At 53.2% G+C, this 22,144-nt stretch overlaps 2 protein-coding genes across 4 annotated transcripts; one reads left to right on the forward strand and one right to left on the reverse strand.

Moving 5' to 3' along the window:
* Nucleotides 1-1,633: 1,633 nt before the first annotated feature.
* LOC110283659 (gametogenetin-binding protein 1) lies at nt 1,634-20,508 on the reverse strand. 3 transcript variants are annotated; one of them, XM_021149073.2, is made up of 7 exons: nt 20,350-20,508; nt 12,792-12,914; nt 7,399-7,523; nt 5,572-5,666; nt 5,258-5,468; nt 3,172-3,311; nt 1,634-1,920 (listed from the first exon to the last, which is right to left on the reverse strand). In XM_021149073.2, the coding sequence occupies exons 1-7, from the start codon at nt 20,388-20,390 to the stop codon at nt 1,867-1,869; spliced, it is 789 nt and encodes a 262-aa protein (XP_021004732.1). In that variant the 5' UTR covers nt 20,391-20,508; the 3' UTR covers nt 1,634-1,866. The 3 variants fall into 3 exon arrangements, with proteins under 3 accessions (XP_021004732.1, XP_021004730.1, XP_021004731.1); XM_021149071.3 differs by lacking the exons at nt 12,792-12,914; nt 20,350-20,508 and adding an exon at nt 8,242-8,821 and having other exon boundaries at nt 7,387-7,523; XM_021149072.3 differs by lacking the exons at nt 12,792-12,914; nt 20,350-20,508 and adding an exon at nt 8,242-8,820.
* Bak1 (BCL2 antagonist/killer 1) lies at nt 9,610-18,699 on the forward strand. The gene is made up of 7 exons (XM_021149074.3): nt 9,610-9,823; nt 12,361-12,461; nt 15,481-15,616; nt 15,776-15,919; nt 17,002-17,182; nt 17,301-17,682; nt 17,870-18,699. The coding sequence occupies exons 2-6, from the start codon at nt 12,398-12,400 to the stop codon at nt 17,403-17,405; spliced, it is 630 nt and encodes a 209-aa protein (XP_021004733.1). The 5' UTR covers nt 9,610-9,823; nt 12,361-12,397; the 3' UTR covers nt 17,406-17,682; nt 17,870-18,699.
* Nucleotides 20,509-22,144: the final 1,636 nt, after the last annotated feature.

A 22,144-nucleotide genomic window follows, 5' to 3' on the forward strand; every position in this document is an offset into this window, starting at 1 on the left:
CCACCACTCCAAGGTGGTGGCTCCTCACCGGGCACCGGCCAACAGTGGCTACCATCACTATGATCAGTCACTGCTGTTCTTCCGAGTGGCCAACCCAGGCACCGTGGCACTCACCTGTAATCCCAGAACTCAGAAGCAGAGCCCGGCAGAGAGGGAGATGGGGACCAGAGCTGCCTCCGAAGACAATCAATCCGACCTGATAGAGACCTGCAAGCTCTCTAGCCCAGCCGGCTGAAGACGGGATGTGTGGGCAGCACAAGGCAAGCTTCCCCCCACCCCCCACCCCCCATAAGCCTTGGAGTCCAGGTCCAGGAGAGGAACAGACCCTGCTGAGATAGCAGAGACCGCCTGGACCACAGCACTTCCTGGTGTCCCAGGAAACCATGCTGAAGACCACTCCTCCACACTCAAGTTCCCTTTGCCTCTGGATTTAGGCCTCTGGCATCCACACAGTACCCCTGTAACACCCCCCCCCCCCACCTGGGACCTCTGAAATACCCAGCCGTGACCAGCATCTAGTTTGGGAGAGCCGTTCTCCTGAACTTTCACATCTTCAGCTGTCAATTTGACACATCTGGGAAGAGGGTGTTAACTCAAGGATTGCCTCCATTAGATTAGCCCTCGGTGTGTTTGTCCTCCTTCTCTTGATTGCTAACCGTTGCCAGGGGGCCCCAGCCTGTTGTGGGCAGTGCTATCCTAGGGCAGGTGGTCCCTGTGCTCTACAGAAAGGCAGCTGAAGGGCAGAGGACCCGGGTTTGGTTCCCAGCCGCCACATTGGGCTGCTTTACACTTATCTGTAACACCTGCTCCAGGAATCTGATACCCTCTTCTGGATGCTGAGGTCACCGGTACTTAACACACACATGTGCTCTCGAGAGACGCGCGCGCGCGCACACACACACACACACACACACACACACACACACACACACACACACACGATTTAAAGTAAATCTTAAAAAAAGGAAAAAGGTGGCTGAACAAGGCAGGGGAGAGAAACCAGTAAGCTTAGCCCTCCAGGACCGTCCTGCCCTCCACGGCCTCTGCTTCTGTTCTTGGCTTGAGTTCTGGCCCCGACTTCTCTCCACCATGAACTGACTGTAAGCTGTAAGATGAAATAAACCCTTTCCTCTCCAACTTGCTCTTGGTCGGAGCTTTATCACAGCGACAGAAAGGCAAACTAGAATGTACACCAGCTTCAGGGAACCCTTCCTCGCCTATCCCCACCCCACCCCCAGCAGCCCTCACTGGTGCCCACAGTTCAGGGCCCCTTTCCTGGCTTTGTCCCTGAGCTGCCTGGGCAGGAGCTTCCGGCCCTGGAGAATTCCCGGATCCTCCAAGCCAGGACACAGTGTAGCCTGGGAACTCTGGGAGAGAGGGAAGTTGGGGGCTCTCCTTGCTGGCAGACAGCACCTCCAAGTTAGCCTAAATCCCCTTCTTTCCTTCCTTCCTTCCTTCCTTCCTTCCTTCCTTCCTTCCTTCCTTCCTTCCTTCCTTCCCTGCCCTGGAGCCCATCGGAGGCCCCCACACTAGCTGCTCCGTGAGCACAAATTGGAGGCTGGAGACCCTAATGATCCGGCTCATTACAGGAGTGAGTGAGGGAACAGGGTACGGGGACAGACAGCCCAGGAGGTGAATGTCAAACTAAGCTTTTATTAATAACATCATCTGCAGGAGTCTGACGGGTAGGGACAGTGCCAGGCAGGCCAACCGCACACGCGCGCACACACACACACACACACACAGGATGCTACTCATCCCAAAACCCAGGGCCCCAGGAACTCCTTGCATGTGTCCCAAGAAGAGGCACACGCCAGACTGGGGTCCCAGGAGTGTGGGCGCGGTGGGCTCCTGCCGGCACGGGCCTCACTCTGGAGGGGGCCAGTTTCCCATCTCGTCCATCTCTTCCAGGAGCAGGTGCTGCGAGCAGACATGGGTGAAAGAAGATAGTCCCTGTTCTGCCTTCTGGAACCTTCCCATCTACTCTCCCCCTTCACTCCTTCTGCCACCACCTTTTCCAGACCTTCCCCACCACCCCAGAGCTGACCCAGGTTTGCTGACACTGAGCCCGACTACCCCCCATGATGTAGGAACGCTTCTCCTTAGACTCTGGGTTCCTTGGAAGCTAGAGGCCCTGACGGTTCCTCTCTTCCCTTTTGCCTCTGTTCTTCTGCAGACTTTCTTCTAGCTGAATGGCCCTTCGACTGCCTTAATGAACATTCATTCCCCCAGGGCCCTGGCATTCCCCAAAAGCTGAGGAGCCCGTTCTGTCCCCCTTAGCACGTGGTCCTAAGGGCTGAGGAGGAGGAAGTGGTGGGGAGATGTGGGACTCTGAAACACTAGCTACCGGAGAGGCCAGGGATGGGGTGGGTGGGGCAAACGTGTTACCCAGAAACTCCCAGTCTCTTAGTGCTGTCAGTGTTAGCCCACGACTGACCGTGAGCCCAGGATGCCAAGGATGGGCAGGCTCACGAGGTCCTGGAGGAGGACGGGCCCTGGGGCTGGAGCACCTCAGTATGACAGGAAAATTAAATTCCTACACGGGTTTAGTGGCTAGGGATGGGGGGTATCCTGGGGCATGGGTGGGCGTGTGGGCAGGTTTAGTGCAGCCTCAGCCCAGCAGGTGTGAATTCCTGGTGGAGTCACACCGGTGTACTCCACTGGAGTCCTGCTGCCCTGACAAGACCCAAGCCAAGATGCCGCAGCAGGAAGGCCTGGCTAAACTCTGGTTGTGAACCCTGCCTCTTCCCTTCTGCAAACCACAGACTGTCAGGGCAGAGAGAAGTGACAGAATGGACAGAGGTGGCCTCGGAACTGGCGTGGATGATATGTGGGGTCACCCCCCTCCCCCCAGAGCCTGTGTGCGTCTGTATGTCTGCCAGCTTTGGTGCAAATAAGGCAGAACAGAAGAAGAGCCACATTCTTCAAGGGCTCGCCCAGCCTGACAAACCTCCCTAGCTGTAATTCCAGCGCTGAGGAGGGTAGAGACAGGAGGGACAGAAGCCCAAGGCCAGCCTGGGCTACATATTGAGGCTAGCCTGAACTACAAACAAAAACAAGACAAAACAGGGACAATACTGTTTCTTGTGTGTGTGTGTGTCTGTGTCTGTGTCTATCTGTGTGTGTGTGTCTGTCTGTGTTTGTCTGTGTGTGTGTCTGTATGGGACATACCTGGCCGTCCACCATGCCAGCCTCCTCCAGTGTGATGTCTGGCTGGGTCAGCAGCTCCCGGCCCTCGGGGTTGCCCACCTTCCAGAGGCGAGCCTCTCGTTGCACTGACAGGATCTTCTTCAGCTCCGACTCCACAAAACCTTCAAGGCAAAGAGATGGGCTGTGGGCCGTGGGGACAGGGGGTCTCTGCTCCTCTTCCTGGCATATCGCCTCTGGCACCCACAGAGCCACCAGGTTTCCGGTAGTGCTGATGACAACCAACTCCTCTGCAGGCAGCACTGGGGGAGGCTGGTCCTTGGAAAAACTGGGACATAATGGGGGGGGGGCGACTTTCGGTTCGAGAGGTTGAGGCAGGAGGATCATGACTAGTTCAGGACTAGCCAGACAACTTAGTGAGCATGTTTAAAGCAATAAAAAATAGATCCCTCAAACCCTAAACTCCGTGAGGTTCTCAAACAAGTTATCTGGACATGAGGAGGGGCGTAGAACCCTGACTACAGAAGCACAGGCAGTTCCCGAAGCTTGGGATCAGAGTCTAAAGAAGAGGACAGCGTGGGACCCTGGTGCCATCTCCAGGAAGCTGTGTCTCCATGCTGAATGGGAGGGTTTTTGCACCCGGGAATCTTCATTGCCAGTCAGCTGGCTGGTGTGTGGGTAAATGAGGCCCCACGGTAAACATGACTGAGCGTTCAGGAGAGAGGGAGTGTTTGTTTGGTTGTTTGGTTGTTTGGTTTTGAGACAGGGTTTCTCTGTGTAGCCCTGGCTGTCCTGGAACTCACTCTCTAGACCAGGTTGGCCTCGAACTCAGAAATCCGCTTGCCTCTGCCTCCCAAGTGCTGGGATTAAAGGCGTGTGCCACCACTGCCCAGCGAGATGGAGTTTTCAATCCTGGCGTTTCCAGAGTGTGGGGCAGACAGAGCCCAGGAAGTCCCTAGCATACGCCAACCACTCCTAGACTCTGTGATCTGGGTCAGGTCTGCAAAGCCTTCAGGTGCCTGATGCCAGCCAGCTGCAGCCTCTCACACTTCATTTTTCCTATGCAGGGCATGTCAGGGAAGGTATGCCACAGACCGTCTGAGATGGAGTCCCAGCTCTGTCATTAGTGGCTATGTGATCTGGGCAAGTTACCCAACCTCTCTGTGCTTCAGTTCCCATGCTGTTGGTGAAGTTCTTAATGGCAGCCACTTCCGAAGTGTCCATTCACGTTCTTAAAAGAATAGCCCGCCGGGCGTTGGTGGCGCACGCCTTTAATCCCAGCACTTGGGAGGAAGAGGCAGGCGGATTTCTGAGTTCGAGGCCAGCCTGGTCTACAAAGTGAGTTCCAGGACAGCCAGGGCTATACAGAGAAACCCTGTCTCGAAAAACCAAAAAAAAAAAAAAAAAAAAAAAAAAAAAAAGAATAGCCCCCAGCCATGGCCGTATAAACATAAACAGTATTTTGGGGGGTAATTTTGCTATTATTGTTTTTACTGTTTTTCTTTTTTTCTAATGGGTGTATCTGGGCACGTCTGCCTAAGGAAGCCAGAGGAGGGTGCTGGATGGTCTGAAGGTGGAGTCACAGGCAGTGGGAAGAAACCCAGCATGGGTGCTGGGAACTGAACGAGGGGCCTCCGTTAAGAGCAACAGCAGAGCCGGGCTTGGTGGCACACACCTTTAATCCCAGCACTCGGGAGGCAGAGGCAGGCGGATTTATGAGTTTGAGGCCAGCCTGGTCTACAAAGTGAGTTCCAGGACAGCCAGGGCTACACAGAGAAACCCTGTCTCGGAAAAAAAAAAAGAGCAACAGCAGAGACCTCTCCACCTCTCAGGCCTAAGGAGCCTGCTATTGTCTGGTGCTAAGCAAAGCAAAAGACAGCCTTGGAGGGCACCTTCTCCTTCTCCGCAAGCAGCCAGAAGCCTTGGTTCTCTGCTTGGAGTTGGGTGGGGTCGGGGTGAGGGGTCCCAGACAGTTGTGGAGATCAACAGTCCAGCCGGTCTAAAGCCAGTTATTGTGTGTCTTCTGCTGCCACCTGGTGGTCAATGCTTGCATTTCTTCCCTAAGCCACGGGTCAAAGCCAGGCTTCTAGGGGGTGGATACACCACTTACCCACTGTATCTGTAGACCTAAACTTCTTCTGCAGCGGCGACTGGTAGGTGGAGGCGCGTGGGGCACACCACTTGGGACAGCTCTCGTCGCTAGAGGTGCGAGGGGCACACCACTTGTGATTGCTCTCATCCACCGCTTCTTCTCTCTCCCCTTTCTCCTCTTGGGGCAAGCCATCCTTGAGAGCCAACTGAGGCGCAGCTGGCTTCTGAGCCTGTGCGGGGGTCGGGGGTGGGGTGGTCAGAACTCTTGGTCTGTGTCCCCTCCTCCCAAAACCAGGAAGACAGGAAGAGGGGAGGGGACCCGACCCCACTGACCTTGGTCATGGCTGACTTCTGGAGCTGCTTGTACAAGCCAAGGAGATAGTTCCACGGGGTGGACTCCACCTTGCAAGAGGATGGCTTGAGGTCTCCTGTGAAGGTAGTGACCTCTGAGGTTGACAAAAAGTTGATGGGCGGCCGGTCTCGGAGGGAGGGGGAGGGGAGAGGCACATAGCTCCTCACGGGTATGTGAACAGGAGTTCTCACTCTCCACCACTCGAGTCCAGGGAAGCCAGCTCAGGCCTCAAGCTTGGCAGTAGTGTTCTTTACCTAAAGACCGATGGTGTCCCCTGGTCTTATTACTTTCTGTGATTTTGTTGTTGCAGTTCTGTGTTCTTGAGATACCTCACTGAAGGCTGGCCTTGAACTCCTGACCTTCCTCCTCTGCCCCCTGGGATCCCAGAAGTGGGCTGCTATGCTTAGCTTTGTTATGGCCATTACTTTCTTTCTTGTAAAAGTAACTTCTGCTCTTCTGATGTAACTGTTTTCTCTGAGGCTTACTGCCTCCATTGGCTAGCATAGGCTTAGTCCTCTGTACAATCTAATCTAGGCCTAGACTGTCTTCAGCCTCTGAGACTTGCCACTGAATAAGCTCGCCCTTTCTAGTCCTTTCTGAGCTCTGGCTGGCCAGTCAACTCAGCTGTTCTGGCTCAAACTCTTCTCCAAGATGACTGATTCAACCTGGCTTCTCTCTCAGCCTCTGCCTTTTTGCTCTTCCTGGTCTCAAAATATGGCCAACTGTTCTAATCTTCCGGTTCCTTCTCATTCTCTGGTCTGTCTGTCTGTCTTCACTTCTGTCTGGCTTGTTCTCTCTTCAACCTGTCTCTGCACAACTCTCCCAGTTAAAAATGCCTCCTTCGGGCTGGTGAGATGGCTCAGTGGGTAAGAGCACCCGACTGCTCTTCCGAAGGTCCAGAGTTCAAATCCCAGCAACCACATGGTGGCTCACAACCATCCGTAACGAGATCTGGCGCCCTCTTCTGGAGTGTCTGAAGACAGCTACAGTGTACTTACATATAATAAATAAATAAATCTTTAAAAAAAAAATGCCTCCTTCTCTCTCTCCACTGCCCCTCAAGTAGCTTCCCTTTCTTCTCTCTTCTCTGAGTTGGGCATATCCCATTCTGTCAAATCTTTCTCTGATTCGTCACTTTGTCTGCCACTCAATTAGACATCACTTTCAAACATGGCTGCTTCCTTCTACAAACTCACTTTACCTTCACTGTTTGGGAGTAAAGGCATGTGCTGAGGATATGGCTGTATTGCACCCAGAGGGAGTAAAGGCGTGTACTAAGGTGTTGTCTATATCCCAGCCAGAGGGATTAAAGATGTGTGCTACAGCTGAGTCACACCACAACCAGAACCAGCTTTTTGTAAAGCTCAGTAAATAAAACAATCTTGGGGTTCATGGTGTGATCAAATACCCTGCAGCACAGCACCATGAAGAAGCTGGGCTAAGCTTGAACTCAGTTCTCTTGGGCCCCTTTAAGTGCTGGGATTAGAATGAGTTGCAGCACGGTGCCTACTGTGTACCAGGCCCTCTGTGTGCTCAGCCTTGATCTAGCCCTTAATACCTCACTGATCTTTAGATACCTCAGAGGCCCATGTTGCCTGTGTCCATTTTATGGGTGAGGAGAGTGGGCAGAGATACCCAGCAATGCTCCTCTGTCACATGACACACTGTGTGGAGCAACTAGGGTTCCAACCTCAGATTCTGTCTCATGCCCTGCTGGGCTCCTGCCCCGCCCCCACCCCCAGAAGTCCTAGAGGAGAGCCATCCATTTCTGCTCCCCTCCCCTCTGTCCCTCCTACCTGCATCCTTACCAAACTCAATTGGGCAGTGTTCATCCTCTTCCTCCTTGATGAAGGCCCCAGGAGTGAGCGCCAGTGGTCCCGGAACCCACTGTAAGCATCCTTGTTCTGTCTCCAGGGCCTGGCCAAAGTGCTCCCTAAACCCAAAGCCACAGTCAGGTGGGGTCAGGGAACACCCACAGATGTGGCCTGACTCTACCTTGAGTCTCTCCAGGGACCTGCTCTGTTCCCTGGGATAGCTAACAGAGGGGTTTCCCTTCCACCTCTGGGGGACAGAGGACGTAGGGAGCTAGGCACCTTCCAGACAGGGAATTGCTGCTAAGACCAGTGGGAGAGAAAGCCAGGCAGGAAAGTAGGGGTGCAGGCTGGAGTAGAGCCTACCTCAGCGCATTTCTGTCCAGACTTTAGTGCACCTTTCCTAGCCTCTAGGATATTTTCTTTGGCTGTTGTTTGTTTTTTCAAGACAGGATTTCCCTCGGTGTGGCCCTAGCTGTAGACCAGGCTGGCCTCAAATGCAGAGATCTGCCTGCCTCTGCCTCCTGAGTGCTGGGATGAAAGGTGTGTGCCACCACTGCCTGGTTGGTTGTTTTGTTGTGCTGGGGACTAAATGTGCTAGGCAGGCGGTACTCCACCCACACCTCAGTTCCCAGCCACTCCTCACGTAGCCCTGTCTGCTGACCCTCCCTCCCTTGGGACCCTTAACTGTCTCTCATGGCTTTCACTATTCAGGACCCCTTACCCCAGCCCATTACAGCTGTGGGCTTCTAGTATGGCCCTCATGCTTGCATCCTCTTTCTGTTCTAGCTAGATCAGGCTACCCCACCAGCCCTAGCACCAGCAGCACCAGCCCCTCACCTGTCTGAGGCCCCGGAGACCTCCCCTACTGGCTCCTCCTCCTCTCCTTTCTTCTCAGGTAGCTGCTCCAGAACCTCCCAGGTTCCTCTGAGAGGAACTGATGTTACCTCAACTCCCTGGGCCCTTAGCTTCTGGACATCCTTGGAGGTGAGGGTCTGGGACCCTGAGTCCCCAGTGCCCAGCCCAAAGGCATCATGCCTCGGGTTGGAGGGAGCTGCAGAGAGGACCCTGGGCGGGGGCTCCTCCCTCTTCCCATTAGAAGAAGCTGCAGAATGGACCTTGGCCCGGGGCTCCTTCCTCCCACGACCTCCCTGGTGGCCCATCATTGGGGAGACAACGTCTTGCTCCCATGAGGAGCTGGGCTGGCTCCTGGTCAGGGGCTTGTTAGTGCTCTTAGGACTGCCCTTACTCCCCACCAGGTTTCGGAGAAAGCGCAGCATGGAGGAGCAGCCTAAGATCCGTGACCGAGGGGTCCGTGACGGGGCTGCCATCCTGAGTGGGACCCCGACTCAGGGAGAAGCCATGGCAGCCAGCCCAGGACCAACTGCTAGCAGAAACCTCCAGTTGGAAACTTCCAGAAGTTCTAGAAGGCAAAGAGGAGGTGGGGGTGGGGGGGGGTGGGGGGAGGCTATAACTGGAGGCTGACGGCGGGGGGGTGGGGGCAGGTCTGCTGGAAGGAAAGTGGGTAGAGGGGTAGAGGGAGCCAGCCAGGGTCCAGCTCAGCAGGTCTCAGGAAGGCTGGAGATTGAGGGATAGTGAGACATAACTCAACAGCACCCACAGGCTGTGGAAGCCTGGCTGAAGGCAGATAGGGAGGCTGGGGGGAGGAGGGGGTGCACACGCTGAGAACAGGACATCATATGTTCCTGTCTTTCCATAAACTCCTGTTTACTCTGGGTTTGAGATCAGTCCCTGAAGCCTGGCAGCTTGCAGGGATCTAGGACAGCAAAAATTCTGAGCTGCCCCTCCTCCTCCTCTTCCTCCTCTCCTCCTCCTCTTCTCCCCCCTCCTCCTCCTCCTCCTCTCTTTCAGGGTGTTAGGTAGCACAGGCTGGCCTCTAATTTCATGATCCTCCTGCTTCAGCCTCTTGAACGCTGGGACTGCAGGTCAGCTCATCCTGGTTTTTGTTGTTGTCTGTGGTTTGCTTTTCACTAGAGGGAGAAGATGGAAGAGGAGGCCCAGGAATCAGAGACAGGAAAGGCAGAAAACAGAATGCTTTTCCCCTTGGCTGGGACAGGGCAGGCAGGGCAGGCAGGGGAGGCTGCAGCTGCTTCCAAGCCCGGCTGAGGACCTTGCCCTAAGCAGCAGCCTCCCAGAGCGCCTGCATCCGGCGGCCACCAAGAACTTCCTCTAGAGGGAGCTGGTCATTGCCGGGAGCTGGGACCTCCTCTATGGTCACAAAGTCGCGAGGTTTCCTGGGCCAAGAGGCAACCCGAGGCGGCATCCAGCACCATGAATCCACTGATACCAGTTCCTGCCAGTCAGGCCTGAAACCTTGGCCCCTGGAAGCAGCCAGCAAGCCCTTCGGGGTCTTCCTCTTTGCACGGCTGAGCCATCCCACATCTGGAGCAGAGTCATTCAGGTACACGGGCAGCCGGTGCCAAACCCCACCGTCCTAATCCTGGGCAATTCTGGCCCAGGGTGGGGCAGAAACCTCCATCGGCAACCCGGTGAGGAGGGAGGCCTTGATGTGGCTTCCCTGGGTGGTCCTGAGAAGGAAGCTGCAGGCATGGTCCAAACAGGGCCTCTGGCTATACATCAGAAGCGTCCCTTCCTGCCCGGCTCTGGGGGCTCTAGACTTTTATGTGGAAGGAGGGGAGGGTCAAGGTCATGAACAGAGACAGAAATTATACAGTTGATACTCCCTGCTGTACCAGGACACGGACAGTCCTCCCCAGAATGATTCTAGGTACAGCCTAGTGGTCGGTTGTGAGGAACATGCATCCTGGGCCCAGCCAGTGGACATAATGGGAAGTCAAGGCCACTTGGATGGGGGCCAGATGGGCCAGGGCAGCACTGGCTGTGGAGGGCTTTTCTGAGACTCTACCTGCTCTCCAACAGTAAGCCTCCAGGGTGGTATTATTATTATTATTACTATTATTATTTTGAGAGAGAGAGGGGTGGATGGAGTCAGTGTCCCCTGGCCCTGCTGGCCTGGGATTACAAGATACCAGGAAGAGCACCCTATCCCGGAAGGAGCCATTGGGTAGACTATGCCCAGCAGAGGGTTGTCTTGATGAGGCCTGGCTCTCAGGGGTGACAAAAGGAGGGTCTGCTCACCCTGTCTCCATCAATGAAGAGGGAGGTGAAGGGGAGCCGGCCCTCCCCCACCCCTTTTCAAAGAGTGCTTCCTGCAGTGATGGAGGTGGCCCACAAAGGGGTGGGAACTCTTGAAAGGGTGCAAACTGAAAGTGAAAGGTCTTGCCTCAGGGACTAACCGTACACTGAGACAGGTCAAAGAGGAAAACGGGCTTGGGTGTGGCTATAACACCAGCCAGCCAATGGCTGAGTCAGGAGGATCAGGGATACAAGACTTTCCTCAGGCTGCCTAGAGGGAACCTGTCTGAAATGAATAAATAGACAGGTAGGTAGGTAGATAAATAAACCAATAACCAAAGAAGACAGCACCAAAGAGTATGTGTGCGGTAGCGGTGAGGTACACTGGGGAGACTGTGAGAGACCCCAGCTCACTTCCAAGCAGTGGTTGGAAGGAGAAGTGCCCTGGGGACAAACTGTGAAATAAGCCCTGAGACTTTGTCTCCAAAAAAAAAAAAAAAAAAAAAAATTCTGGGCCAGTGAGATAGCTCAGCAAATGAAGGGGCTTGCAACCAAGTGTAGCAACCCAGGTTCTATCTCTGGAACCCACATGGTGGAAGGAGAGAACCCATTCCCGAAAACTGACCAACTACCCTGACCTTCACACACGTTTTATCACACACACACACACACACACACACACACACACACACACACACACAAACATATATAGTCCTCTGGCCAGCAGAGCCAGGGGACGCTGAGTCCATCCAGCTCTCTCTCTCTTAATAAAAATAATAATACCACCCTGGAGGCTTACTGTTGGATAGCAGGTAGAGTAGTGCATATGTAGTGTGTGTGTGTGTGTGTGTGTGTGTGTGTGTTTAATATATGTGTTAAAAACAAAACAATCTTTCTGCAAGACAAATGTCTTTCTCTGGCCACGTGGCCCAGGTAACCATTTCTTTCTGTTCCTATTTTTCCAATCTGTAAAACAGGCACAGGCACTGGCCACACCTGTGCTAGGAGTCTTTTCTTTTGTTCCTTCTTTCCTTCTTTTCTTTTTTTGAGACTAGACCTCACTACATAGCCTTGGCTGGCCTGGGACTCCATATGTAGACCAAACTGCCAGGATTCTCCCAAACACTGGAATCAAACCATGTCCCATCACACCCAGCAGCAACGGGAATTTTCAACACACAACACACAGCAAAGTTCTCCTAAGTGGCCAGAGTCCATGGTAGAGTTTGCTGCCCAGAGGCCCTGTTGGAAAACATTCATGTCCCACCAGCCATGGGGAAGTGGACCCTGGAGGAGGACTTTCATGCCTGGGAGGTGCCAGGCTGAGGAAGGGACAGGCAGCCTCAGAAACCCCAGGAAGGACACCACACACACACACACACACACCCCAGTCTCTGAAAGCAGCTTCATGCTGTCCGGGAGTGACTGGAAAGAGCTGTGTCTGTGTTGCAGCCTCCTCAAGACCTTGACCTCACCTGGTCTCTGCCTAGCTGCCTCAATGGTCCTTGTGTTTCCCCTGAAGGGGTGCAACCAGATGCTGAATTCAAATTGCTCCCAGTAGATACCACCAGGCCCTCAAGGTGGCAGAACTTTAGTCCCAAAGGATTGCAAGATCTTCCTGTCAGTTGAGGAAGTGGGGTGCCCTGCTCTGTGGTAACCAGGGCAACACTCTGGAGTTAGTCTCCATTTTTCCTCCTTGAGACAGGGTCTCACTGTATAGCCTTGGCTAACCTCTCTGGAAGACCAGGTTGGCTTGCCTGCCTCTGCCTCCTGAGTGCTGGGATTAAGGTCGCACCTCACTACCCGCGCCTCACCTCTGCTTTCTCTCACCTGTCTCTGCAGGTGACAAGTGACGGTGGTCTCCACCAAGACCTGAAAAATGGCATCTGGACAAGGACCAGGTCCTCCGAAGGAGGGCTGCGATGAGTCCCCGTCCCCTTCTGGTAAGAAGCCTCCTGCCCCTCAGAACCTCATTAAGTACAAGACTCAGAAGTGCATTGGACTGGTATGCGCGCATGAATGCGCGTACATGTGTGTGTGCATGCGTCTGTGTGTGCATGCGTCTGTGTGTGTGTGTGTGTGTGTGTGTGTGTGTGTGTGTGTGTGTGTGTGAGACAGGGGCAGGCAGAGGGAGGGAGGGAGGGGCAGAAGAACCCCGCCTGACTGCTGCAGTGGAAGAAAGGAGGAAGTGACCTGGCTTCTTACAGTCAGTCAGGTCTGTGAACAGGGAATGGCATTATCATGAACTTCGGAGAGGAAGTGAAATGGCTGACCTTTCTCTTCTCTCAAGTGGTTGGGCGTGGAGATCAGGCTGGTCCCTGGACTTGGAGTTCATATCCCAGGTCTGTGTGAGCCAGGTGTGGTACCTCATGTCTGCAATCCCAGGTTGGTCAGTCCTACAGAACGAATTCCAGGTCAGCCTGGGCTTAAGTGAGGCAGACTGAGACCCTGCCTCAGAACAAAACCACCAATCCCTACAGTGCTTGTGGGCCCACACCTTTATTCCCAGCGCCAGGGAGGTGTGGGAGGAGGATCTCTATGAATTTGAGGCCAGCCTGGTCAAGGCTAGCCCATCAAGTTCCAGGCTGGCCAGGGCTACGCCGAAGAGCCTTGTCTCAAAACAGTGAAAAACAAGCTATTCTCCTTTGACTTTTGAGGCAAAGACTCCCCAATTTCAACTTGGTTCCTCCCATTTCCTATACTCCAAGGACTCGGGTCCACATCCTACCCAGACAGCTCAGGAGCCCTGCAGTGAGAATTCTGGTTTCTTACAAAATCCAGTTATAGCCGGGCAGTGGTGGCACACGTCTTTAATCCCAGCACAGGGAGGCAGAGGCAGGCGGATTTCTGAGTTCAAGTCCAGCCTGGTCTACAGAGTGAGTTCCAGGACAGCCAGGGCTACACAGAGAAACCCTGTCTCAAACAAAAACCAAAAACAAACAAACAAACAAACCAAAAAGACAAAAAACAAAACCCCAGTTATGTGGGTTGGAGAGATGGCTCAGTGTTTAAGGGCACTGGCTGCTCTCAGAGGTCCTGAGTTCAGTTCCTAGCAACCACACGGTGGCTCACAACTCTCTGTAATGGGATCTGATGCCCTCTTCTGTCGTGAAGGCATATGCGCAAGCAGAGTACTCATATATATGAACATAAATCTTGAAATTCATTTTTCTTAAAGTTATGTTATGTGAATATGTTTTCATTTGAATCCCAGGTGTAGGATAAGGGCTGCTTCACTTCGTCCCTAGCTGCTAACTAGGATTGTCTTGTGCTCTGGGGAGACGTGATTTTTGCCAGCTGCAGATAGTTTAGTTCTGGGGACTCTGGAGAGGTTATAAATTCAAGCCGGGCGGTGGTGGCGCACGCCTTTAATCCCAGCACTCGGGAGGCAGAGGCAGGCGGATTTCTGAGTTCGAGGCCAGCCTGGTCTACAAAGTGAGTTCCAGGACAGCCAAGGCTACACAGAGAAACCCTGTCTCGAAAAACCAAAAAAATAAATAAATAAATTCGAGAGTTCTGCAAGAGAGTCTGTGGCGGTGGCAGCTGCCCCCCTTGTTGCTGCATTTGCTACCGTTGGACTGCTGGATATTCGAACAAGGAAGATTGGACCTGCCCCAAGAAACCCACTGACCCGAATCAGTTTGAAGTAACCTATAGAAGGCTACATCCCTTTCCATCCTAATTCCTTTCAACCCTCCAACATTAGGTAGGAGAGAAAGAAAGTTAGACAAGAAAGGGGGCATAGACCTCTTTCAGTCAACAAAATACACTACTTCCTGCTGGTCAGGGTGGTTGGGTTCCTTGGGGAAAGGCCAATCTTTGTCATCAGGATATCCAGCAGTCCAGGAGTAGCAAACGCAATGAACCAGCAGCAGCTGCCACAGGCCCTCTTGGGGCTCTCCAGAGTCCCCAAAATTCAACTATCTTCAGCTGGCACAAGTCATGCCCCACTAGAGCAGGAAACTTTCATGGCCAGCTGCTGTGGACAGTCTGAAGAAGCCACCCATCCCACACCTGGGATGAAGACACAAGCATCCATAGAGCCTAATTGGGGGTTTAAAGAAACCAGAACTCCCACCACAGAGCCCAGTTCTGGGCTGTCATTCTGCAACAGGCTCTTCCGAAGAGCAGAACCGAGAGCGGGCAGAGATGACAAGGGGACTTGTTAGATTAGGATCCTGGCCGGGCCCGAGCTGTCCAGCTGAGAACCTGGCAGCTGCTTGGTCACAAGGCACAAACCCCAGAAGTCCCAGTCTGATGCCAAAGCCCTGGAGGGTTCCTGGACAGCCCTGGGTCTCTGCACAGCAGAAGGCTGGGGCAGCTGGGTGCTGATAACAGGGAAAGCAACAGCGAGATGCAGTACTTACTTACCCACAGGCAGTGGGGTGGACGGGCAGTGGGGGAGGGCAGGCAGTGGGGGAGGGCAGGAAGTGAGTGTAGACAGGTGGGTTTGGGGAGGGCAGGCAGTGACTGTGGACAGACAGTAGGGCAGTGACTGTGGACAGGCAGTAGGGGAGGGCAAGCATTGGGGGAGGGCAGTAAGTGTGGGCAAGTGGGTGGGGGAGGGCAGGCAGTGGGGGAGGGCAGGCAGCGGATGAGGGCAGGCTGCAACTGGAAGGTGCGCTCACTGTGAGGAAGGCCCTCCCTTCTTCAGTCTTTCTGGCAAACACAGTAGGACCTGCCCAGAGGCGACTCTTACCAAGCTGACAACCAAGACAACAAACAATTCCTCCCTGTTGTTCTGTTGTCCGGGCTGCATGACCCCTGTATACATGGCTTAGCCCCCCACCCCCACACTCTTGCCTCAGTTTCCCCATCTGCAGGCTGGAGCTCCCTCATGTGCAAGGACTAACTCTCATGAGGGCTGAATGCTCACATGGGGGTGAGAGTGGGGGTGGGGATGCATCCAAGGAGGGTGCTGGGGACAGCCTGCCTTTGCTGACCCCCAGTTCTGATCTGCAGAACAGCAGGTTGCCCAGGACACAGAGGAGGTCTTTCGAAGCTACGTTTTTTACCTCCACCAACAGGAACAGGAGACCCAGGGGGCGGCCGCCCCTGCCAACCCTGAGATGGACAACTTGCCCCTGGAACCCAACAGGTAAGCTCTAGTCTTGGGGTACAAGTCCTGGGAGCCCTATCAGACCTTCAGACAAGGCTAGGGGGAAAGTCTGCCCCCGCCCCATGGGGGCACCACTCTGCCCTGAGCCCGGTACCCAGTGCAGAATTCCAGCTCTCTGACTGATGCTCATCCCTACAGCATCTTGGGTCAGGTGGGTCGGCAGCTTGCTCTCATCGGAGATGATATTAACCGGCGCTACGACACAGAGTTCCAGAATTTACTAGAACAGCTTCAGCCCACAGCCGGGAATGCCTACGAACTCTTCACCAAGATCGCCTCCAGGTACCAGCCCATCCTCCACCCCACAGACGCATGACGCAGACGCTCCACAGGATGGGCTCCCCAGCTGAGGAATGGTGTCAGGGTGAACATACCAACTTCCGCCAGCCCAATTGCAACTGGATGGCTTCTAAGAGGCCACCTGATACCGCATCCCAGCCTGCCATAGGCTACCACTGTGAAACCTAGGGAACAGGGAAAGGACCGGAAATCAGTGTTCCCGCTTTGACGCCACATCCAAGTTGGCTTGAGTTCTGTTGTCTGATCTTTATCTTCTGTGTCTGGGTGTTTAGCATTCCTGTATATATGCGTACCAACCTGCGTGCCTGGTGCCCAATGGGGCCAGAAGGCTGGAGCTAGAGTTTACAGACTGTCATGAGCCACCATGTGGGTGCTGAGAATCGAAACCAGGTCCTCTGAAAGAGCAGCCAGTACTGCTAACCGCTGAGCCAGCTCTCCAGCCCCATTAAGACTCATGTAGCCCTGGCTGGCCTTGAACTCTTATCATCCGGCTTCGGCCTTGCAAGTGCTAGGATCATGTGCCACCGAGCAATGCCCTTTCCTTACACCAGGGAGTCAGCGTCAGGGTAGATCTCAAGGTGGTAGTTGATGTAGAAGCAGGCAGCAAGTTTAAGTACAGAGGTGGCGCATCCTGTCCCTGTCCTCAGGCCCCACCCCGTGCCCCTGTGATTTGGGGATCTGTCGTAATCTCTTCTGTCCTTTTCTCTCTGCTGTCCCTCGGGCTGCCAGGCCAGCAGCAACATGCACAGGTAATCTCCCTGTCACTTCATCTGGTCGCTCTTCCCTCTCTGCTCTCCCCCACCCTTCCTTCTCCCCCTTCCCCTGCCCCCATGCAGCCAGCTCATCACATCACCCCTCCCTCGCTAGGCTGTCTCCTTTCCTAGAAAGCCAGGCCCTTCCTGACGGGCAGCCAGGCCAAGACAGACTTTCTGACCTGTCCTGGCAGCTCAGCTGTGTAGCTTCCCATCTGGTGGTGGAGGGGTGGGGGTCGGGTAGAGGAAGAAGGAAAGGACCAGGCCTCCCAAGGCAGGCTCTCCGTGATTTATGAAACTCTTTGCCCACAGCCTATTTAAGAGCGGCATCAGCTGGGGCCGCGTGGTGGCTCTCCTGGGCTTTGGCTACCGTCTGGCCCTGTACGTCTACCAGCGTGGTTTGACCGGCTTCCTGGGCCAGGTGACCTGTTTTTTGGCTGATATCATACTGCATCATTACATCGCCAGATGGATCGCGCAGAGAGGCGGTTGGGTGAGTGCCTGGGCTTGGGACGTGTGTGTGTGTGTGTGTGTGTGTGTGTGTGTGTGTGTCCGCTGCAGGGGCTTCCCGGCCAGGCCACTATAACCCACCCTGTTTTTTTTCCTGACAGGTGGCAGCCCTGAATTTGCGTAGAGACCCCATCCTGACCGTAATGGTGATTTTTGGTGTGGTTCTGTTGGGCCAATTCGTGGTACACAGATTCTTCAGATCATGACTCCCGGGGAGCCCCGCTGGGGCCCCAGCCACATGCCTGGCTGGACTAAACCGCTCTCCCTACCCCGCCCCCTACCCCCGACCCCGACAGTCCTCTCCTTCCTCCCGAGGGTTTTAGCAAACAGGCACCCCTGCTTTGGAGAGCCACCGCCCAGGGGTCATCAATACCCCAACATTGCATGGTGCTACTGAACCCCATCCTGTCTCAGAGACACGGATTGATGCACTGGGGGGCGGGGGGAGGGGAGAGGCTGGGCCACTAATTCCCAGAAAACTAGGTTTGTTTTTTTTTTTTTTTTTTTTTTTTTTTTTTTGGTTTTTTGAGACAGGGTTTCTCTGTATAGCCCTCCCTGGCTGTCCTGGAGCTCACTTTGTAGACCAGGCTGGCCTCGAACTCAGAAATCCACCTGCCTCCGCCTCCCGAGTGCTGGGATTAAAGGCGTGCACCACCACGCCCGGTGTTAGGTTTGTTTTTATACTACCCTTTGGATACAATCCACCCTTGTTCTCCACTGTGCCCAAAGTCAGAACATGGAGAGCTTGAGGACTGGTGGTTCGAACCTGTGTCCCCAACACTCCTGCTACTTTGGAAGGTCAGCCCTTGAGAAGAGACCTGAGCACAATCCTTGCCCTCCCTACATTGGCTCCCAAGACCAACTGTAGGAGATTGCATGACCTACTTCACCCCCACCTCATCGTCCACTTCCCCAACCCTATCCCACGCCCCCCCTCTCCCCCTCCCATCTCCTACCCCAATCCATCCATTTTGCCTTGGCGGTTGGACTCTCAGGGATTCTGAGCCCACAGTGAGGGCAGAGGTGAGAGTTCAGACCACAGCTGTCTGAACACATCCATCAGGCCCTCCAATCCTGTGTCCTTCCTGACCCGTGCTCCCAACCTAGTGGGTAGGGGAAGACCCCACTTTCTCCCCAGGGCTCTCAGGTGAGCCTGCCTGCTGGGGCAGAGGCCTTCCTGATGGACAGACAGAGCCTCAGACTCAGCCACTATGACAGGGGAGGGGGTGGTCACTCGCTTAGAGGTGTCCACACTAGAGAACTACTCCAGCAGAAGCAACTGTGGACCTGGGTGCAGTTCCTCCCCGGAACCTATGATTACTTGAACCCCACCTTCACTCCTTGTCTGCCTAGGTCGTCCTCTGGTTGGGTGGGGTGGGTGTTTTTCTCTGTCTTGCACAACATGGGGTGAGAAGTTTCGACTAAGCCAAATGTATAGGGGAAGAGGGGGAGGCAGAGGGTGCTCTGTGTCTGGAAATAAACTGTGCAATGCCCCCAACACCTCGCCTAGCATCTTTACACTCCGCTGCCTGTCCTATGTTAGACTGCAGGAAGCTGGACATTACTGCTATAATCCAGGCTCCACGCTACATAGGTCCTCATGCCGAGATCGCAAGATCCTGGAGTATGAAGCTGCAGTTGGGGCTGGAGAGACAGCTCAGCAGTTAAGAGCACTGACTGCTCTTAAATCTTTGGGCTGGAGCAAGCGGGGCCAAAGTGAGAAGTTAAAAAAAAGATTTAATAGAAAAAAAAGATCCTGGGGTATGAATCTGCATATGGTTGGAAAACCAGGACAGACCCCAACCAACCCTTTGTGATGACCCCACCGGCTGGCTCTTCACCCCTTACATCAGTTATGTATTTATTTATTCATTTATTTATTTTGGTTTTTCGAGACAGGGTTTCTCTGTATAGCCCTGGCTGTCCTGGAGCTCACTTTGTAGTCCAGGCTGGCCTCAAACTCAGAAATCTGCCTGCCTCTGCCTCCCAAGTGCTGGGATTAAAGGCGTGTGCCACTACGCCTGGCTTATTTATTTATTTAATGTAAATACACTGTAGCTGTCTTCAGACACCCCAGAAGAGGGCATCAGATCTCATTACAGATGGTTGTGAGCCACCATGTGGTTGCTGGAATTTGAACTCAGGATCTCTGGAAGAGCAGTCAGTGCTCTTAACTGCTGAGCCATCTCTCCAGCCCTATGTAATTCCTTTTTTTTTTTTTTTCTGTGCACGTATGGTGGGGCTACACGTGCCACTGTGTGTGTGTGTGTGTGTGTGTGTGTGTAGTCAGATGGCACTGAGTGGAAATCAGTTCTCTCCCTCTACCATTCCGGACCTGGAAAGCAAACTCGGGTTGCCAGGCCTTTGCCCGCTGAACATCTCACGGCTCTCTTATTTCTTTGTAGTCCAGGCAGCTTCTGACCGCAAGAAAAGTCAGGGACCCCTTGGCTGGGGAGCTGAATGGGAAAGTGCACCACTCCAGGGACCCCAAAGGCTACCTCTCTACAGGAGCCACAGCCCACGCCGGTCCTTAAGACCCCTTTTCACACTCTGCCTGGGACATAATGTTCCAGATCCAGGTTCCCTATGTCCCTACACACACACACACACACACACACACACACACACACACACTGGGCTTTTTTGATCCTAGGAGTTTTGATGTTGCATGGGAGCCCCTACAGAGAGGCAGCCGGGGGTGGGGGTGGGGGTGGGATAAAAATAACAAGCTGGGGGCGTTAAAACGTTCCGAAATTCACAAAGATTCCTTTTTCTCTTCAGTCCTGGGCACCCCGGTTTGTGCTTCTGACACCCTCCCCAGCCCGTCACAAGACCTGCCGGTCCAAGGGGCCTGGTGAAGCTGCACTTCCACTGGGCTGGGTTGGCTCTGACCTCTCCCTGCCTTCTGTGTGCCCACAGGTACTGGGGGCTGGAAGAATGTTTGGAACCGCCATGCAGAGCTCAAAGCTAACACTTGAGGCGCCGTGTACCATGGTGTATACTGAGAACTTTTTGATGCTGGAATGATATGTGATGGGTGGGTGCGTTAAACTCCCACCTCCCAGAAAGGCAGGTGCCTTTTTAGAGTCACGTGGTTAACAAAAGCATTGAGCTAGAACTCTCCATAAGGTTACTAGCTCGAAGTTTTACCTGGAGGTAGGACGAGAGGGTCGCCGGGCTCGTGAGCACATGCCCGCCAAGGATTTAGGTGAACAACGTCGAGGCAACTCTCTGGTCTTCCCGGTTGAGACCACAGTCTGAAGGTGAGTGGGCTGCCCGAGTTCAAGATGGCTGGCGAGGCTTCACGCGCATGCGTGCCCCTTTGTGGGCGGGGCCAGGGAGCTAAATTGTTCTAGCCATTCTCGAATTTGGAAACCAAAGGTTAGGAGTCAGTAATCTCCATCTTCTGCAAGGAAGGTGAGCCCCAGGTTTGGAGCTTTGACTTCTCTGGCCCCCTCCACACCTAACAAGACGAGGTTACTCCAAACCTGACCCCCAGTTACTTTCCGGAGCTGCCCAAACCAGAGGGCGAGAAGTTAGGAGAGGTAGCGTAAGGAAGAAGCTGAGAGGCTGCTGGGCGCAGATGGACCCTGCAGGTGCCGCGGTTAAATCTAGAGCACACACTCCTACGCTTCAACATTTGTGGGTCTCCTGAAATTGTACTTTACACCAGATACATCTGGATTTCAGAGCGAGTTTGAGGTCAGCCTAAGCTACGCTGAGATCCCCGTCTCAAAAAATAAGGGGGGGGGGGCACATTTTAGGTCATTGGGTATCTAGCCCAACAGTTTAATTGGAAAATGTCTTCCCTTCCCCCAAATTACTCAGAGTCCTCTACATCCACCCACTAGTGTATATACTTAAAATGTAGAGGATTCCAGTCCAAGGACTGAAAAGGCAAAGAACTAGATACTAATGCAAGTCCTTGGTGGCTGTGAGTCCCTGTTTCAAAAAGGTCGCACTTGCAGAGATGAACCAGCAGTTATGAGCAGTGACTGCTCTGGCAGAGATCTGAGTTCAGTTCCCAGCGCCCACAACAGGCAGCTTATAGCAGTCTCTAGTTCCATCTCGACTGGATCCGATGCCCTCTCTCTGGACTCCAAGGACATCTGCTATGTGTGCACACACCAGACCACCAAGCACGCGTGTGTATACGTAATTATAAAATCAAATTAGGGCTGGTAAAGACGCCCGCTGGAGAGCACAGTGCCCTGAGACCCACCCCTGGGAACCACAGGATTCTCTATAATTGCCCTCTGACCTCCAGACGTGCAGCTCACACCACGTATACATAAACTAAATATTGAATGATAGAGTTCTTTGAAAATGTTTCAGTGCCTAAAACTTTTTCTCATTTGACTTGTAAATGTGTCCCGTGAGGAATTTGTGCTTGGAAAATAAAATCAAGTATGTTAAATTTGTAAATATAGTTTAAATATTTACAAGAACCTAATTAGCTAAGTTTGTAAATGATGTGGGTGATGTTCGTGCAAATTCGTATGTCGGCCCACAGGCTAACTGAACACCAATCAAAGGACAAGTTATACCTCTTTCATTACACAAATGGTATATGTTAGTATACAAAATGTATGAGAATTCTAAATAGGACATCAGCATATGCAAGTTAAACTTAAGAATTTATGAAAGTATGTCTTTAAATTTATAATTTTAACTAACATATATTTAACTATATATATGTGTGTGTGTATATATATACATATATATATATGTATATATATATATATATATATACATATATATATATATATATGAGAGGAGAGAGAGAGAGAGAGAACAGGGTACAATGTGGCCTTGAACTTGCTGTGTCAAAAATGATCTTGAATTCTTTATCTTCTTGCCTCTGCCTCTAAGTCCTGGGAATTGAGACTTTACACCGGTCCAGTCTTGGAAACAGATTTTTTATTTACATTTTTATTTGTTTGTT

This window comes from Mus caroli, unplaced genomic scaffold (genome assembly GCF_978045245.1).
Source record: "Mus caroli unplaced genomic scaffold, Mus_caroli_1 scaffold_18, whole genome shotgun sequence".
In the NCBI taxonomy this organism is placed as follows: domain Eukaryota; kingdom Metazoa; phylum Chordata; class Mammalia; order Rodentia; family Muridae; genus Mus; species Mus caroli.

What these genes read in the sequence shown, in the direction of transcription:
- LOC110283659 (XM_021149071.3), bottom strand. Translation starts at nt 8,732, where the DNA reads ATGGCAGCCCCGTCACGGACCCCTCGGTCACGGATCTTAGGCTGCTCC. An exon ending in AGAAGTCAGCCATGACCAAG is followed by an intron (nt 5,469 to 5,571) that starts GTCAGTGGGGTC and finishes ACCCCCGCACAG; the next exon opens with GCTCAGAAGCCAGCTGCGCC. An exon ending in TAGGTCTACAGATACAGTGG is followed by an intron (nt 3,312 to 5,257) that starts GTAAGTGGTGTA and finishes TTTGCCTTGAAG; the next exon opens with GTTTTGTGGAGTCGGAGCTG.
- Bak1 (XM_021149074.3), top strand. Translation starts at nt 12,398, where the DNA reads ATGGCATCTGGACAAGGACCAGGTCCTCCGAAGGAGGGCTGCGATGAG. An exon ending in TGAGTCCCCGTCCCCTTCTG is followed by an intron (nt 12,462 to 15,480) that starts GTAAGAAGCCTC and finishes TCTGATCTGCAG; the next exon opens with AACAGCAGGTTGCCCAGGAC. An exon ending in TCGCGCAGAGAGGCGGTTGG is followed by an intron (nt 17,183 to 17,300) that starts GTGAGTGCCTGG and finishes TTTTCCTGACAG; the next exon opens with GTGGCAGCCCTGAATTTGCG.